This window comes from Camarhynchus parvulus, chromosome 3, assembly GCF_901933205.1.
Source record: "Camarhynchus parvulus chromosome 3, STF_HiC, whole genome shotgun sequence".
Lineage (NCBI taxonomy): Eukaryota > Metazoa > Chordata > Aves > Passeriformes > Thraupidae > Camarhynchus > Camarhynchus parvulus.
In genome coordinates, this window is record NC_044573.1 from 63,984,961 (window position 1) to 64,002,634 (window position 17,674).

Genomic DNA, 17,674 nt, shown 5'->3' on the forward strand with positions numbered 1-17,674 from the left:
TCAGATCCAAGATAGCCTCTCACAGTATAAATGTGCAGTATGCAACATTTCCACAAAATGCTGATCTGCAAACTTTATTAATGTTGCTCTATTTCCTTACTGCCCTGAAGCAGAACAGGAAAGTATGATCAATCTTACATTCATAGGACGGGGGGAGGAAGGGAAAGAGTGGAATTTATCTCTGCTTTTGGGATAATTCACATTAGCACCCGCTAGAAAAAGTGGATCAACAACTTCAACATTGCACCTCCCCTGCTCCCTGCCTCCCAGATTTGCTTCAAAACCATCTCAAATCTTCTGCCTCAATGTACTTTGAGTCCACAGGGACCAAGAACAAAGTAAAGACTACTGCCATCCAGCTCTCCTATAATAAGCACTTACTGCTGACTCCTTTCCTTTTCTGGTGGCTGTTGTTGAGATATGAAAACTGCCAGAGGTAATTGGAAGTGTGATGTACTGCTCAGCCTCACAGTGATCTAAGAGCTGAGAACATCAGCATCATAGCTTTATAGCCTGTCTCCTGGTGTCTATAAATCCCAGCTTTTACTACCTTTGTTTTCATCATGCCAATCAAAGGCATGATTGCCCAAGGAATAAATTACCAGATAAATTGCTATATGGAAACATCTCTGTCTCCTTGACAGTGCCTCTCTTCTTATGACATTGTATGTATACTCTGCAGTAGCATTATGCAAGGTGTTGCAGAAATAATCCAGATTTCTGTGTGATGTCATAATATAGAAAAAGGATAACCTCTAGAAAGTGCAACATGAGTGTAATACAGAGATGGATAGAACAATGTATTGTAGCAAGGAGAGCTAATTAATTTGTGGAGAAGGGTGAGGACAGTCTGCCTCATAACACAGCTTGATATGATGAGAAAGCAAGTACCGGCAGAAAAGATTACAATTGTTAGTATATAGCAGGTCTAGTGGAAACATTATGGATTTTGGAGGATGTATGTGAATGGTACACTGTAAATGCAGTACAGGCAAGTTGAAGTTAAAACACAGTTTCAAGGAAATTTAATATCTAGATCTAAGTAACTGCAAAAACTTCAGAATCTTTTAATTCCCTCTGGGGGACGCAATTTTATCTGCTGTGTAAAACTGTCTCCAACAGTATTTAAAACATCCTTCTTGAATAGTTATTAAATCTTCCACAGGCCTACACCAGGGCTGTTTTCAAACCCATTAGGATAAATATGACATGCATTACCACAGGCAGTCCAAAAGTTAAGTACATAACTTTTAAAACAAGTCCATGGGACCAAGTGCTAGTATACAAGGGAGTGCTCAGTGTACCTTCTGTATCTGGTACAGCTGACATTCAAGAAGGCTGCAAAATGTTCTGCAAGTCAGAGTAAGACAACAAACAGAAACTAAAGATCATTTCACAAGTTTAGGTCATCTGGGAATCCACACACTTATGTCTGATAACATTAAGTGTGACTGATCTCTGGTAGTTCTCAAAATAGGTGGGTTTGGATATCAAATTGATCCACTTATAAACTCCTGTGTCTTTTACTTGAGTCAGTTTTTTAAGAGTACCCTCTGGGGAACAGTTTTCATGTACTAGCTTGAGCATTTTCATGGTTATAGAAAGCTTGAGTTGCCATGACCTCAGCTGGGATGGATTCAACATTGCATGAAGTCAAGCCCTTTCTGTAGGCTACTGCTTTAAAGGCTATAACTTAATGAAAAAGGTGGTTCCACACTTACAATTTGGAAAGCACTCCAGGCTTTCTGCAAGCACTTGAGGCGTGCTAAGATCATATCTAACAAATTGAGTTCTTTGGGGTACTTTGATGTAGCAATACTTAGCTTCCAGGGTTTTCAGTGGAGGCAGGTATTTAGGCATCAATACAGAATCACTCTGGGCATGCAAAGAGCCAGAGCTTAAAGTAACCAAAGAAGAAGCAACCTGATAGGCTAAGACATGTCTTCATGTCCCAAGATCGTGCTCTGTGCAGCAAGGGAAGGGATAATAGATGTCCATGACATTTTAGATTTGTAGACAGTTAGATGTGAGTTGCATTGTTCCATTGAATCGAGCTGTCTTTGGATTGCACTGCTGGTGCCTAAAAGGGGTAACTTGGATTTTATCCTTAGCAAATGACCTGCATTGAAGTGACTGAAACATAAATAGTGCATTGATTTTCAGTCAAAATTCTATGTCACCTAATTGGTAAGAGAGGTATTTTAGTTGTTTGTTGGGGTTTTTTTAAAAGAGGAAAATTATGTGTTTCTGGGCTTCACAGTACTTTGCCTTCATCTTATTATGAAACTGACTGCCACATTCTCTGATAGTAATTATAGAGTACATGAGGATTTGAAATAATCAGAAGCGTGTCCCAAAGTAAAGGTTAGGTACCACATTCATTTCTGATTTGTGCCTACGTGTTCTCATTCACTGTGATTCTGAAGGCATTAGGAGAAAGATATATAGGAAGATTTATCAGAAAATCCTGTTTTCCCAGATCAAAGCCAAAAGAGAATCTTAAAATATAGGAAAATTTGGGTGTGAAACACTGAACAAAAGTAGGGCACCATTTTCAGTCTTTTCATGGAACCACGATGAAATAATACCAAATATTAAAAACCAAAAGGATGGAGTAAAAACTAAAAACTGTGATAGTCCTAAGAGTTTAAAGCTACTTGGCAAACAAAGCTGTTGAATGCTAAGAGTTTTTTGGTGAAGTTGAAATCAAAGCATTTGCAATAAAGGTGTATTTTTACAGTTAAGCTTTGGCTTTCTGCTGAGACCAGTGTAATGTGTTTTTTGCCTAAAAGCACCACAAGCACTGCACGCTTGCATGTTAATTTTGCATGACGGAGCAGAGATGTCATGTGGAAAAAAGGATATGCTGTAAAACTGACATCCTACCAAAGTGGTCCATGTACCACCACTATAAAAATACTGCAAAATTTCTCATTTACTCAAGTGAGAATTTCAAAAAGTCTTACATTTTCTCCATCAAAAAAGCCTTGATGTACATCCTGTTGAGTATAAAAGCCTGTAAAATGGAACTGACTTGAAGGGCTCAATTCTCAGCCCAATGTGTTCACAGGCATAGCTCCCACAGCCTTAAGGCAGACATGCTGATTTGCGGCAGGTAGTAATAGCTTCCTGGGTCTCAGTTCTGAAAGAATTTGAACATTTTTTGCTATGTGCCAGCAAGTATTTATGGCCTTATAGGTGGAGCTCCTGCAGGATCAGGCCTTCCAGGATAGAGAGTTCCTTTCTCTTGAGAGTTGTTTCCTTCTTCAAAAATCAGATTCTAGGAAAAGTTTTCTTTTCTTCGTCTTCTGTTTTCCACTTTTTCAGTCTTCATTTCTTCCAATGACACACTTAGACCAGTGCTGAATAATTCCCTGAGCTGCTCTGTTTCATCTTTAAATGAAATAGGGTGTTTGGCTACATTTCAGAAAATGTGTCATTTGATTCAACATCTTAATGCATTACCTCATACTTGTCCCATTCTCACTGGATCTTGGGGCTTGTCACTTGGAAGCTCATTCTTATTAGGGCATGAAATGAATTTAAAATGCAGCAGGTATTCCTAGTCACTCCATATGTATCCCAGCAAATAAGGACAGCTATGGGAAAAGGTGACCCTGTATTCACTCCATGCCTGGAAAAAAGCTTGACAACATTTGAGTTCCTACCTGTTCTTTATTTCAAGCTACACAGGAAAGAAACCTGAGCTCTGCTGTAATTCTGATGTGGAAGAGGTCTAAAAATGGACATGACATTGTCTGTGCCCTCTGACAGCTCTCCTGATCCACCACTCCTCTCTCCCCCCATCAGTTTAAAAGGAGAACATGGATGATTTCAGCTAACAAATTCCCTGTTGAGGCACAGGCAATGCCCTTGAACTCTCCTGCCTGCTTCCCTTTCACGCTTTAACTTTTGATCTGTTGATATAATACACTAAAGGCCACGCTCATTGCATTGCTGGCTCCAGGATCTGCATCTTCTGGAAGTGGGGGGTCACAGGTCTGGCCAGATGAACCTTTGATACGTGCTTGTTGGTAGCTTTGGGAGATGGGATTTAATGACCCAAGTCATCCTGCTCAGTCCACTATTTATACTTGCTGTGAGTGAATCACACAAAAGAAGCAATTCAGTTTGCTTTTCTCTTCGAGGCTTTTAGTGGCTGTAAAATCAGAGAATATGAGATTTATGTGGATTTAAGCTTTATTCTATACTAAGTAATCAGATTTGGAAAAGTGTTAAAAACAATATTACATTGTCTGAGCATGATTCAATGAATCTTCAAACCTGGATTGTGATGCCAGAGGCACTTGTGAATATTTAGCATAGACCTCATTCAGATTCCTTGAATTCATAGTTTTCTTCTATATCCACTTATTCAGCTAAAGAAGCTCAGGATTTTCCAATACTGCTTTTCAGCTATGGAAGAAATATACTCTTAATTAGCTTTGATCCTGCAAAACATTAACTGGTGCTCCTTTGTTTTATTAGCTGTAATGCAAACTTCAGGTAAGTAAGGTGTAAAATACATTGAACACTACCTAGTGTTACTCAGTTATTTAAAAATAATATAAAGAGGCACTAGGCTTGTTTTAGAACAAGCCGCAATTAAGTATTCAATGATTTCCCAAGACAGACAATTTCCAGAATCTTAAAAATGTTTCTATTATTCGCTTTTCCACTTTAATTGAAGGAGCCCGATTCTTTTGTGGTTTTTTATATAAAATATTCAGATTGTATCGTTGAAGAAATTGGTACCCTAGCTTTTGCACATATAATTTTTTAGTAGGCACTATACTTTTTGATAACTGCAGTTGAGCTGTTATATAACACATCTAACAGCTTGCACTGAAGTCAGACTTCTTCATAAAAACTGCAGTCATTTTACTTAATGACAACTTTTGCACTCTGATCTAATTATGGGATCCTAAGCATCCTCTATTTGGTTTGCTTGGCAAGGCTGTGACAGCAGTGGGGGCTGCAGGGGTGTTTTCTCTGAGAAGCAGCTAGAAGTTGGCAGAGCCAATGCCAGTTGTGTCCAAGATGGACCTGCTGCTGCCCAAGGCCGAGCCCACCAATGGCAGTGGTGGCACCTCTGGGATAACACAGGTAAGCAGGGGGAAAAAAGCAACCCTGTGCAACAGAGATTGCAACCAGAGAGAGGAGTGAGAACATGTGAGAGTAGCAACTCTGCAGACACCAAGAGCAGTGCAGAAGGAAAGGGAGGAGGTGCTTCATGTGCCAGAGCAGAGATTCCCCTGCAGCCGTGGTGCAGACCATGATGAGACAGAATGTCCCTCTGCAGCCCATGGAGGTTCATGGTGGAGCAGAGATTCACCTGCAGGCTGTGCAGAATGCCGTGCTGGAGCACTGCCCAAAGGAGGCTGTGATCCCATGGAAGCCCTGTGTTAGAGCAGGCTGCTGGCAGGACCTGTGGACCCATGGAAAAAGAATCCCATGCTGGAGCAGGTTTGCTAGCACAACTTGTAACCCCAGAGGGGGCCCACTCTGAAGCTGCTGGCTCCTGAAGGGCTACACCTGTGAAAGGGACCCGTGTTGGGGCAGTTTGTGAAGAACCACAGCCTGTAGAAGGGACTTAACAGTGGGGAAATTGGTGGAGAATTGTCTCCTGTGGGAGGGATCCCACACTGGAGTAGGGGGAAAATGTGAGTGATTTGACTGGTAATAAATTAAACTAATTTGCCCAAGCTGAGTCTGTTTTGCTTGTGATGGTAACTGGTGAGTGATCTGTCCCCATCCTTATCTTGACCCCCAAAAACTTCCTTTATATTCCCTCTCCCCTGGTCCAGCTGTGGAGGAGAGTAACAGAGTGGCTTTGGTGGACACTTGGTGTCCAATAAGGTCAGCCCACCCTAGACCTTTAGAAACTCAGATCTAATTAAGGAACCCTAAAAGAAGTGTTTGCATTTTCTCCAAGTACAATACAAAGTGAGAAAAATATTTCAGCCAATCTGAAAATATTTCCTCAAAACATTAAATTATGTAGATAATGACAAAAATGTGGTTAGGAACGGTTTAGCACAGAAAAATAAAATGAAAGTCAGAATGTTTTTGTACAGTTTGGAAAATATTGAGTAATAAAAATAGTCCAATATGAAAAAGTGTGTCTTATGAGTCAGCATTAAAAAGTACACAGAAGTCAGAGGCAGCAATTAGCTATTGTTCACTGAATGGATACTACACCACTTGACCCCACTGGACCTATTGTCTTACCTCAAAAGAGGAAATGCTTTGAGTCCTTACCTGTACACTGGTAAGAGTCGTGTATTGATAAGCTTTGACTACCAGGTAGTTGGCTTCTATATCTATTATCCCCAGGATCATGTACTTCCACCATCTCCTCTTCAAAATTGCCAGCAAGTTTTCTTCTCCTGTGGAAGTAAACAAGAACAATTATGTAAGAGTTAGGTTTACATGCCCCTGTCTGTCCAGAAAAATTATCTAGATCTCTCGCATTTACACTGAGCAGTTGAAAGCCACCATATACAAAGAGGTACTGCGAGGAAGTGAAAACTAACACACCTTATTTGTCTAGCAGATATTAAAAGAGCCAGCTTGGCAAAGTAATATATACACATATATGTGCACATATAAAGTGCTAAAGAACAGAGCAGTTATACTTTTTACACTTTACATTTATACTTTCCATACACACTGATAGAATGTTGTATGCTGCACATATGATGCAACAGGTTTTTGCCAGGGTGGGAGATTAGCAGTATTTTTAAATATGATGGAATATTAGAGCAGGAGAGTAACAGCATCACACTGGGGCATAGGACAGATCCTGGTTGATGGATGGTTATTCTGATCCTAGAGGTTCAAAGCATCAGACTTGTTTTGAGAAAGGCTGCACTGAGACATATTTTGGGTGGCAGTTGCTCTGCTCCCAGAATCTTCTAAAGCAGGCGGGTTCGCTGCCTTCCATGGGAACCCTGTCAATCACCCAGTATTTAATCTTCACCCCTTGAAAACTGACACTACAATACAGCCTGCAGATCAAACCCACAACTTTCAAAAGGTCAAAGCATTCCTCATGGTAGACTAGGGATTATTGTTCTCCATTCAAAAGCAAACAGCTCATTAATTAGGGTGGGCAAACCTGTGGCTTATTTGCATTACAGTAAGTTCCACACAGGATGAGACTTCACTGTGAAAGGGGCAGACTGTGACTGAACACTGTACCACTGGAGGTCTTTCAGAGTCTGTAGCCTAGAAAGGAATCTAACTGGCGTTTACTTGTACTGCCAAAGTACTAAAAATGGTATTTGAACTGTCTTGAAACTTTCAAAGCAAGCTCCACTATTCTGAGGTTTTTTTCATATTGCTGTAGCTTTTCTAAATGCCTGTGATCATCAAAATGGGTGATAGAAAACACAAAAGAAAAGGATCATTTTTGTCCATTGCCTTGCTCAGGCTTCCCAATTCTCCTTCATAATTTTCCTTTATCACAAGTGTGTTTAGTCTCTGGTTCAAATGGACCTGGTGATATATGGGCTGCTATACCATGGCAGAAACAGCAGGCTCTCTATAGCACAGGCATCTCATATCTTATAAGACTCAAATACACTAAAACAGATAACTACTTCAAAAGTTAATTCAAAAATCATAGCTGCTAAAGCTTGGCCCTGATGAGTGACTTGAATGGGTGTTTACCTGAATGAAGCATCTGAATAATTTCATGTTTGTGAATGAATAGGTGCTCACACATACATTCTTTCAGTGGTATATTATTAGGCAACAGCCTAATTATTTGTTACAGTGATGAAGACATTGAGTCCAAAACCGTAAATGCTAAAAGTCTTCTTTCCCTTTCCCTCCTCCTTCCCCTCCTTCCTTGCCTTCCTCCTTTCTCCTCTTTCCCTCTCTTTCTTTCAGTAAGCAGCAGAAAAATAGCAGAAACAAGGTGGTGAGTAAAGTAATACTTAAGACAATGAATAATGAGTAAATACATTTAATCATACCACACTTCCCTGTTACACTTACTAAATCCTATCCTTCAGACATAATTATGACTACATTTATGTAGATTTTATCATTTTATGATGATTTGAGCATGTAGAATTATTTCCATTATTTAAAAAATATTTTTAGGGAGAGGTTTTTAAAGGGAATTTGAGATTAGGTGTCCTAATTTATACTGAAATCGGTGTAAACCACACTAAGTCCTTTACAGGTATTTTAAGATAAATCCTTTACAGGTATTGAAACTGTATCTCAAGTTTTTATGCTGTCCAGACAATGCCTTTAAAGCATCAACTGGAAAACAACAATGCAATGGAAAAATGTGGTTAAAGTTGCAGAGTGATTTTTCATTTTAACTGTAAAGATAAAGTCAAAAAAATCAAAGAGATCAAACTGCAGTCTCTATTACAACAGTGGAAATCCCACCTGCATCTCTTTTTGTTACAATAGGACCTTGATGGTACCTACAAAAGCAGAGAGAAGCAGCAGGCTCAAGAGCTGCACTGGCAGTAGGTTGCCTGAGCCAGGACTATGGACACAGCTTAAGGCCTCTTGGTGCCTTTGGTTTGCCAGTGCTTTCTTCCATTTCCAGCCACAGATCACTGTATTGCTCAGATGTGGCCAACTAAGTCAGCTTTAACAGTAAATGTATGGCTGTGACTTCTGGCTAGTGGGTAAAGCGAGAGTTCCCAGTGATGGGAATTAACTCTTCTACAGTTTAAACTGGCACACACAGTTCTCTCTTTTTGCTTTCTTGATTCTTTCTTTGCTCTTGATGAAAATAAGAAAAATACTTGATATATGGTAACTTATCTTTGATTTAGATCTCTGAGATATTCCAGACTGCAAAAAAGCAGTTTTTGCTGAGAATGCTGGGCAGAGTAAAAAGCTCAGGAATCACTTCCAAAGGAGGAGACCTTCTGGGGAGATAGGCAGTAGGAAGATGATTATCTGCAGTGACTGTCAGTCCCGTGCGATGGACAGATCAAGGCAGAGGCAGTGGAGTTCTGGTTTTGACAGGTGGCTGAAATGGAGTCACCATACTCAAATGTCCCAGTTTAGCAAAAAACACCCAATAAAAGGCAACAGTGGAAGACAACCTGGAGAAGGTGTGGGGCTGCCAGCAGGACAGGACCTCTGAACACCAATCACAGATTGCAAACTCAGTGAATTCAGAAAACAAAGAGAATGGAAATGGGAGTCAAGGAGATAAGTGGGAAGCCTTGACTTGTGAAAACTAAAAGGAGAAGCAGAGAGAATCAAGATCTTTATTCTAAGACTCGCATTCTGAATAGAAATAAACATTGCCTTTGTGTAAAAACAATGATGGGAACACAACCATCACACTTTATTAAAAGCAAAGCAAAAAGAGAGAATCTGAGTTTTTTAAAACATATTTCCCTCAATGACAACTCAAAGCAAACTAATTATTCATGTCTTTTGAGTTGTAAGCATATTAGACCAGAAGGACCAAATGTAGATGCCTACACCTGAACCAACTGGTAAAGAATTTTAAAGTAGTTTTTTCATATTTTTAAAAAATATGATTTGATTAGAATGAGATACAGTAGGAAGAGAGATTATTTCAGATCATGTCTTTTTGTTATTACTGCAATACATCTGCGACTAGGAGTTTCAGCCAGTCATATAAACAAATATTAAACCATAAAGTGTGCAGGTTAGCTTAAGGGCAACATTTCCCATGAGACAAAGCACATATTGATGCCAGTGAACATGCATTTATGTAAGTGCACACAGTAATGCTGTCTTTAGACACTGCCTTCTTTTGATGGAGGTCCTCCTTCAAAAAACAACCCCCAGCTTCTTTCAGCACTTGAGCTTCTGAAAAGGTAAGTCTTCATATTCAGTCTAATCCAAATGTAATGTAGATTTAAAAGTAAGTTGCCTGTTAAGAATGCTTCAAGATTCAGAAGTCCAGCATAGTCTTATTACAGAGAAATAAAAACCTTCTCTTCTTGCTCTTTCTAGAATTATATTTTAAGTTTTGATTTTTTAACTAATTTTGCAGTGAGACACACTTGACAGCTATGACAAAGGAGGTCTTAGTGTTTAGAAAAAAGCTACAGCTTTGCATCTGCTGGCTTGAATTAAATATCAACAAATAAGCTGCTTTGTAGAAGAGATGGTTTTATATCTTGTAATAGGGATTTACCCCTTGGGGGGTTACAAAATTAAAAATAAATTAGAGAGAAAATTGGAAGAGGCTTTAGCTGTGCAGTGGCTACCAAATATACAAATGCACATGTACAAAACCCTTTTTACATTCATCCACACAGCCACGGAGGTACAATAAAAAAACCCAACAACCATTAAGAAAGCAAATTCCCAATTATTTGTGTATGGGCTTGGGACACAGGTAGAATAACAGCACTGCTAGACCAGAAAATCAGCATATTGCTTCTCTTTCATCCACTGCAGTCTCTCTCTTTTACTTTAGATGACAACTTGCTTTTTAGATCAAGATCATCAAAGGAGCTGTGCTTTCCTTCTTCCTTACAGAGTTCAGCAGAGAGATCTAAATGAGTGCAGGAGACTTGCAAGGGGGAGGGCTGCCAGGCAGTCTGGTCCTCTCCTGCCTCTCACAAGAGTGCCAGAGTCAAGTGCTGAGTGGTAAAGAAGCAAAAGTCTCACAAAGGATGAAGATTATACCAGGATTTACTTATTACCTCGCTGTTTGAAAAAGAATCACCATTACAAATCAAGATTACAGGATAATTCTTTCTTTTTAATTTTTGCCCATTATAGGCAGTCTTGCAGACACAGAGCTTCCCCAGTACAAATATTATTTCTCTACAGACTTTGTAGACATCCAGTCCTGCCCAGGACAGGGGGAAGGAGACAGTCAAATGGGATTACATGTCTAAGGGTAAGAGATTTTTTTACAAACCCAAAAGGCTCCCATGCCTAAACAATAAAACTTTGCTTGTCTTCTTCTTGGTCAAGTAGCTGGTTCAGGAGACTAAAGGCCTGCTGTAGGAGACTTTTATGTCTGCACAAAAGGTCAAAAGAACTGTTCCTCTTCTGTATGACTTTACATCCCCTGACCCAAAAAGGTTTCTTATTTCCTCATATCCACTTGTATTACTGATGACTACTTCATGGGAATACTGATGCCTAAAAACAAAACACCAACACTGCTAAATTATTTACATAACAGAGAAAATGCACTCTAACAGGAATACTTCACTAGTCTGGCTTCCCAAAGCACCTGAAAATACTCTGTTCCCCTCACAGATGACTGCTTGCAGGCTGCACTGCTTTTGTCCTGCACCACATTTTCAGCAAGCCTTTGGGAGACTAGATGGCATCATTTCCCTTCGCCTCCTCAGAACATCTGATCTTATCCAACCTGTTCTTCTTCACAGCTCCCTCCTGCTCCCTCTCTCACAGTGGGAAAACTGCGTTGGTGTAACAGCCCTGAGCTGCTGCTGCAACTGGCTCTCACATGCTCCTGCTCCTTGCCCTGTGCCAGCTGGTGCTTGTGGAGCTGTGCAGTAAGCCAGGGTAAAGACTTGCCTAAAACCAAAGATTTGGGATTTTCAGGTTAATTTTCAGACAGTGTCCTGAGCAGTTTGTGACCAAATCCAAGTTACTCATGTGGGAGGGGAGCGCCAAGTAAGCAGATCCAGGTAAGGTACAAGTTTCTCCTTCTCTGATACAGGGCAGGCTTAGCCTATTAACATGACACAACAGAGCATTCCCTTTACTGATTACAAACTCAACTGAAGTGTTTTGACTTGTTATTTCCTTTTAGAGATTTTGCAGAACAGTCTGTTTTGACTGTGGACGTAATCATAATAGCTGAAGTCAGATCTAGGAATTTGAACATGCATTTTTATAAAAAACATGAAAGGATCAATTTTTGGTGCCTTGGTTTTGATCCAGCCTAAGCTCTGTTGTTAGATTTTATAATCTTCAGATGTTTTATTTCATGAGATTACTGGTTGTTACTTTGAGGGGTAAATTACAATTTAAACTACACAGATAAAGTAGCTGATCATGCCTCAGTTTCTCTCCTCCTGCCCACCCACTAGACTACACATGGTTTTCCCTTTGGTGGCAGACACTGTGATTGGTGTCACTACCACAGGTTACTGCAGAGAACAGTCCATGTCCAGAACCATGTAAGACCTGAAGAAAGCTTGGAACAGTACACTGTTTAAAAACAAAAACAAAAACAACCAACCAACCAACCAAACAAAACAAACAAACAAAACAAAAAACAAAAAACCAACAACCTGCTAAACTCCTACCCTTTTAATGTGTCAAGATAAAAAACACTGTGCTATTTCTAATGCACAATTTTTTTATTCATGTTGTTTTATCCCCTACCTAAACTTAGGTAAGCACTTTCCCTGAAATGGCAGAATGTGTCTCACTCTGTAATGCAGAGGGACACAAACACACTGAGAAGCTGGAGCCTTCTCCCAAACCTAAGAGTTGATTATATCTTTCTGAATGAAATCTTCAATATTGATATCTGATCTGCAATACTCTTAGTCTTAGAGAATTAAGTTACCTCTGAGCTAACACTGTAGTCTGTCAGCTTTTGGATCACTTTCACACAGCATTACTTCAAAACAGGCTGCTGGACAGATGATCCTCGTAGATCCCTTCCAACTGTAATACTCATTTTCTTCTCCTTTCCCTTTCCCTTTCCCTTTCCCTTTCCCTTTCCCTTTCCCTTTCCTTCCCTTCCCCTACTCCTACTCCTGCTCCTTTACACTCTAAGCTCTGAAGTCAGGCCCTCTTTCATTGCTCATCCTCTTTTATCTACTATCAAACTACTTACAGCAATACAAAGGTTTTCAGAAGAAAAAAACACCTCATTTTCAAACTTACTAGGGTGTAAGTCAAAAGATCAAATGAAGGAAATCTATATATATATCTCTGTATATAATTTATAAATGTGTAATTTGCATTAATGATTTATCCTCCTGGATAAACTTGGGCATCTTAATCATATTCACAAGATTAATTAAAGTCAAATAATCATAAAAGAAATAATATTCATTGTTTAAGGCAGAGGAGTCAGTTAGAATGCATGACTTTTTTCCCCATCTTTCATAGACTCATTACACAATGTTGGTCCAGCCACCTACCCACTCTGTGACATTTTTTCCCAGCAGACAGATATGAATAATGAATTACCTACTTGTTATTCGTGATTCCTACAAATCTTATTTCCTGAAGCATGAGATTTGACTGAGATAGTAAAAAAAAAAAGACCCAATGCAAATTTTCATTACTATTAACCATTCGTAGATCAAGCAGACCCAACTGAAATTGAATATGTAGCCTATCTTTAAAAGACAGTAAGATAAGAATAAGGAAGTCAAGAAGTGTGTATCTTTCTCCATTCTCCACCAGTAATGTCTGAACACACTGATCCAATTTAAATCTAATCTGACAGAGAGTGCAAAGATATTACTTTCTATAGATTTTATAGTTAACTGAGCAGAAGAAAGAAAAACAAACATTGCCACCACTATGTACAGGCTTGGAGGTACTCACACTACTTACCAGGCACCAAAGTTGGGACTCTGCATCTTCTTACACACAGTCAAAAATCCCTAAGAGATCAGGGAATGCCCGTTCTGGAGATCACCAAATTGCTACCTAGTAGCAGGCACTGGTATGAAATATGAGAAAGGACTGTATCCAGGATATAGCACGCATGAAGGAGAGCCAGGTTTTTTTACAGGCTATGAAACCTAGAGATATCTACTAAAAAAGAAACCTCTCTGCTGGTGACTACCAAGAGGCTTGTACTACTAAGAGGATTACTATTAATAAGGCTATTGGTGAACATGGAAAAAGGGATTGTTGTTTCTTGTGATACATACACACTCCAACCCTGAAAATTCTTTTCAGTTTTGCAACAAAGTAATTGACATCGAAAGGAGCATTTTCAAGTAGAATAGGATGGGAAGATGATAATAAAGAAGCAATGCTGGCAGAATTAAAACTTCATCTGGAGCCAATAATTTTAACCAAAAATATGTAAAATCCTAATAGCCAGCACTATTTGATGTCATTACCCAGGGCCAAGGGGAGAAGAGTTCAGAATACATTATGGCTGCCTGGCTCTAGACATATATGGCTTTACAGATGCACCGTGATCTCTAGAGGTATTCCAGAATTCTTCTGCATTAGACATCTGCAAGTATACACTCTCCTCTTGGAGTATTTATTTGTGGTACAGCATCTAGGAAAATTGTCCCCCTTCTGGAACTTTCCTGACACCACTGTTGGTGAACTGGAATAAAGTTTGCTAAACTTCCAAATTACGTATTAAATATTATCCCTGGAGGAATATAGAAGCTTTGGGAACTTCTCATCTCCATGGGAAAAACCCTCACTTTAGAACAACCACAGATTATTCAAGAAGTGTCACTAATTACACCCGAAGCAGAAAATGCAGGAGCTGCCACTAGTTAGAGCAGTTGTGAGGCCAGTCCAGGTCTCCAAGGTGACCAGCCGCAGAGGCCCAGGAGAAGCATGCAAGACACACCAATCGATTGTGGCTCCTTCATTGTTGGCCACAGCATGAGCACCTTGTTTTATGCACGGCAGTAATTCCAAAAGGCTTATTCACAATGAGTAAACCCAGTAAGCAGAGAAAATGCAGGCATGAGCATAAAGAAATATGTGAAACACAATGGCTTCATACAAAAGTGAGAGCCAGCGCATTTATTTGCCTGTGCCATGATACTTCCAGGAGTCATACACACCAGAAATCTCAATGTTCCATCTGTAATGATCAAAACTACTAACCCCCCCCCACCCTTGTTTATATCCTTTGCAGCATGACTAGTGAAGTAGGATACCAAAAGCATAAAACATCACTGAACCATGCTAATTAATTGGCATAAAGCATCACATTGCCACCATGGCAAACTAGACATCTACAGGCAATTCTGCTGAAGAAACTTGCTATTCTTTATCACAAAATCCTGAATGAGTTCTCAGAATGACCATTAAGATTAGACATGAAGCCAGATGTATTTTTAGATGACATGTTGATTGGAGCAGGTGAAATTTTGTTGCACACCTGTTATTTACCTAAATCAACAGGGTCTTGATGTGACCCTTGAAGATTTAGCAATATTAGTATCAGATAAACAAATCAGAATTATTCATCCATATCTCTATATAAAGGAGAAAGAGATGTGGGAGGCAACAGGAGCCATGGGGAACAGCCCTCCATCCTCCACTTCTTGCCTGCTGAGCTGTCAGAACCAGACTAGAAAAACTTTACAATGGAGTTGGGACTGTAATGTTTCTTACATGAAAAATACAAATTTTCCACTATTCAAACTCTATAAAATGACAACTTAGTAGGTTTACAAAGCTGAAAGGTAAGAGGTGCATAATCACTAAGAGGCGCATAATCAACTTTTGTGGTTTTTTCTGCCATCTTTCACAAGCATGGTGGTCATGACCAGCATGTAAGTGCCATCATACCCAGAAGGTTGTGAAAATTGATGCAATACAGTTCAGGCATTGTTTTGCTCTAGCTAGAGCATTAAATGTTAATTGAATGACCAGTGTGTACCAGTTTATCTTCAGTAAATTGGTCAAAGCAGCTTTGTATTGGGTATCAAAACTCACCTGGTCCTGGTCATGCATAAAATAATGGCTGGAATACAAAGCAAAACCCCAAATCTACAGACAAAAGAAGTGGTATGTCCCTGCTTAGTGCAGTCTTGAAGTCTGAAAAATATAGAATCTGATCACTGTAGCTGTGCTACTGAAACAACGAAGAGTTTGAGAGTGAGACTAATAAGATGATGCACCAGCAAGCTGGAGGTCTGCAGTCCTCTAAAGTCTGACAAAAGAGTACCTGCAGTGTGATGTGCAAACTGAGATATTCCATCAGGAATAAGTGAACTATGCATCTGGTAGTGCTACTGATGACTGGAGATTGTGCTCATGTTTAAGGTATCAAAACAGTAATTAACTGAAGATAACATGCATTTTCTTTCCATGGAAGAAAGTGATAACCAACAAAGCATGATGGAGAAATCCAGGATCTCATAAAATATGTACCATAAAGTTGTATAGTTTGGATCCAGGTATCACACAGTAGGAGAGCTAATGCCACTATGCTGCTGCCAACAAAGTATGATAGAGAAATTCAGGATCTCATAAAATATATACCATAAAGTTTGGATCCAGGTATCATACATTAGGAGAGCTAATGTCACTATGCTGCTGCTTAATCAGGGAAAGACTAGAATTACATCTGGCACTTGTTATCCTACTGCAATAAGAGAAACTCCACTAATTCCTCCAGAAACTGAGCTGTGCCTCTTGGAAAAGCCAAGCATGGTTTTAGGAACAGCTTGTTCTAGGGGCAGAGTCTGGAGCCAGCACATAAGCTTGTACTTCCCAGAATGGTGGTTTGGTGCCCATTGGGGTTCCGATCCCAGGAAAACTAGCAGTTCTGGGAGGACAAAAAAGATCAGTGTGGGAGGCAGCTACTGGAAGATGCAGCCAATACCCCCAATTTTGGTTTCAGAATAAATGCAAGTAGATCACCATGGTATTAAGAACACTCTGAAATAATCAGCTCTTGGTGTCTGTCATCCCTGGAAATCGCAGTCACTTTCTGCACACTCTTCTGTAATGTGTGTTACTGAATCATGCAGTGCTCAGCAGGGCGCACTGAAAATTAAACATCTCCCACTCCTCCTCACCAAGAATTCAAGAGAATGTGCATCTGAAAACACTGCTGAGAAGTATAGAAACTTGACACAGCAGCTGTGAGGAGTGATTGCGCCTCTCTTGATTCCAGCTGATTGCCACGAAGCTCAAAAAATCTTCAGTAGTAAAAAAGCAGTGATACAATGAAGAAACTTATAAAAAACTGTTTCCTTTACCTGAATCCTGACTTATAAGCAAATTGCTGAATGTCTCACGTGTTTTACAGGTATTGACCCTGTAGCCATTCCACACTAATGAAAAGTAACACTTAACTAGAAATATGTCCAATTCATTTATAGGAGAAGAAATATTAATGTGCTAGGAAGATATTCTGGCTGATAAGAGCAACATGAAATTCTATAATGTGAAACTCAGGGTTAGAATAAAAGGAACTTGCATCCTGTGCAATTAACATCCAAGCAGAAATTCATCAACTGATGAGGTGGCCAACCATTAATGTGTGAATTATGGCCAGGTATCACAAGTAAGGGATGCCTACTTTCTAGCTGGTTACTTACACACCAATAGAACGTTTACCATCTTGTCACCTATCATTTCATTCAGCAGCACATCTTTCTATGCTTACAAGCATGCATATCTGACTCAGACACATATCCTTTAACAACAATCCAATTGTGAAAAATCATGATTTTTCTTCCTTTCTCCATTCCACAGTTGAAGCCCAGTGGCAGTTCCATCACACAACAACTGTTCAGCACATGAAAGAAGGGAGTCAATGCACCTTCCTCACACGAGCTGCTAATAAAAGTAACAGAGTGCTGAGGGCTGGGAAGCACAGACAGAGCATTAGCTCAGTTGGTTAGAGCTTGGTGCCAATAATTCCAGGGTTCTGGCTTTGGTCCCCGTACAAACCATTCACTTAAGAGCTGGACTCAATAATCCTTCCAGCTCAGAATACTCTGTGACTCTGTGTCTGACTTTTTATATTCTATGTATGAGA

The 17,674-nt window shown here is 39.7% G+C and overlaps 1 protein-coding gene across 1 annotated transcript in view; it reads right to left on the minus strand.

Moving 5' to 3' along the window:
• The window catches only part of SLC35F1 (solute carrier family 35 member F1), a 226,842-nt gene that overhangs the window by 42,697 nt on the left and 166,471 nt on the right, over nt 1-17,674 (minus strand). The window contains exon 3 of the mRNA XM_030944956.1: nt 6,262-6,389. Within this exon, the coding sequence (XP_030800816.1) occupies nt 6,262-6,389 (128 nt within the window). The remainder of the gene's footprint in view (nt 1-6,261; nt 6,390-17,674) is intronic.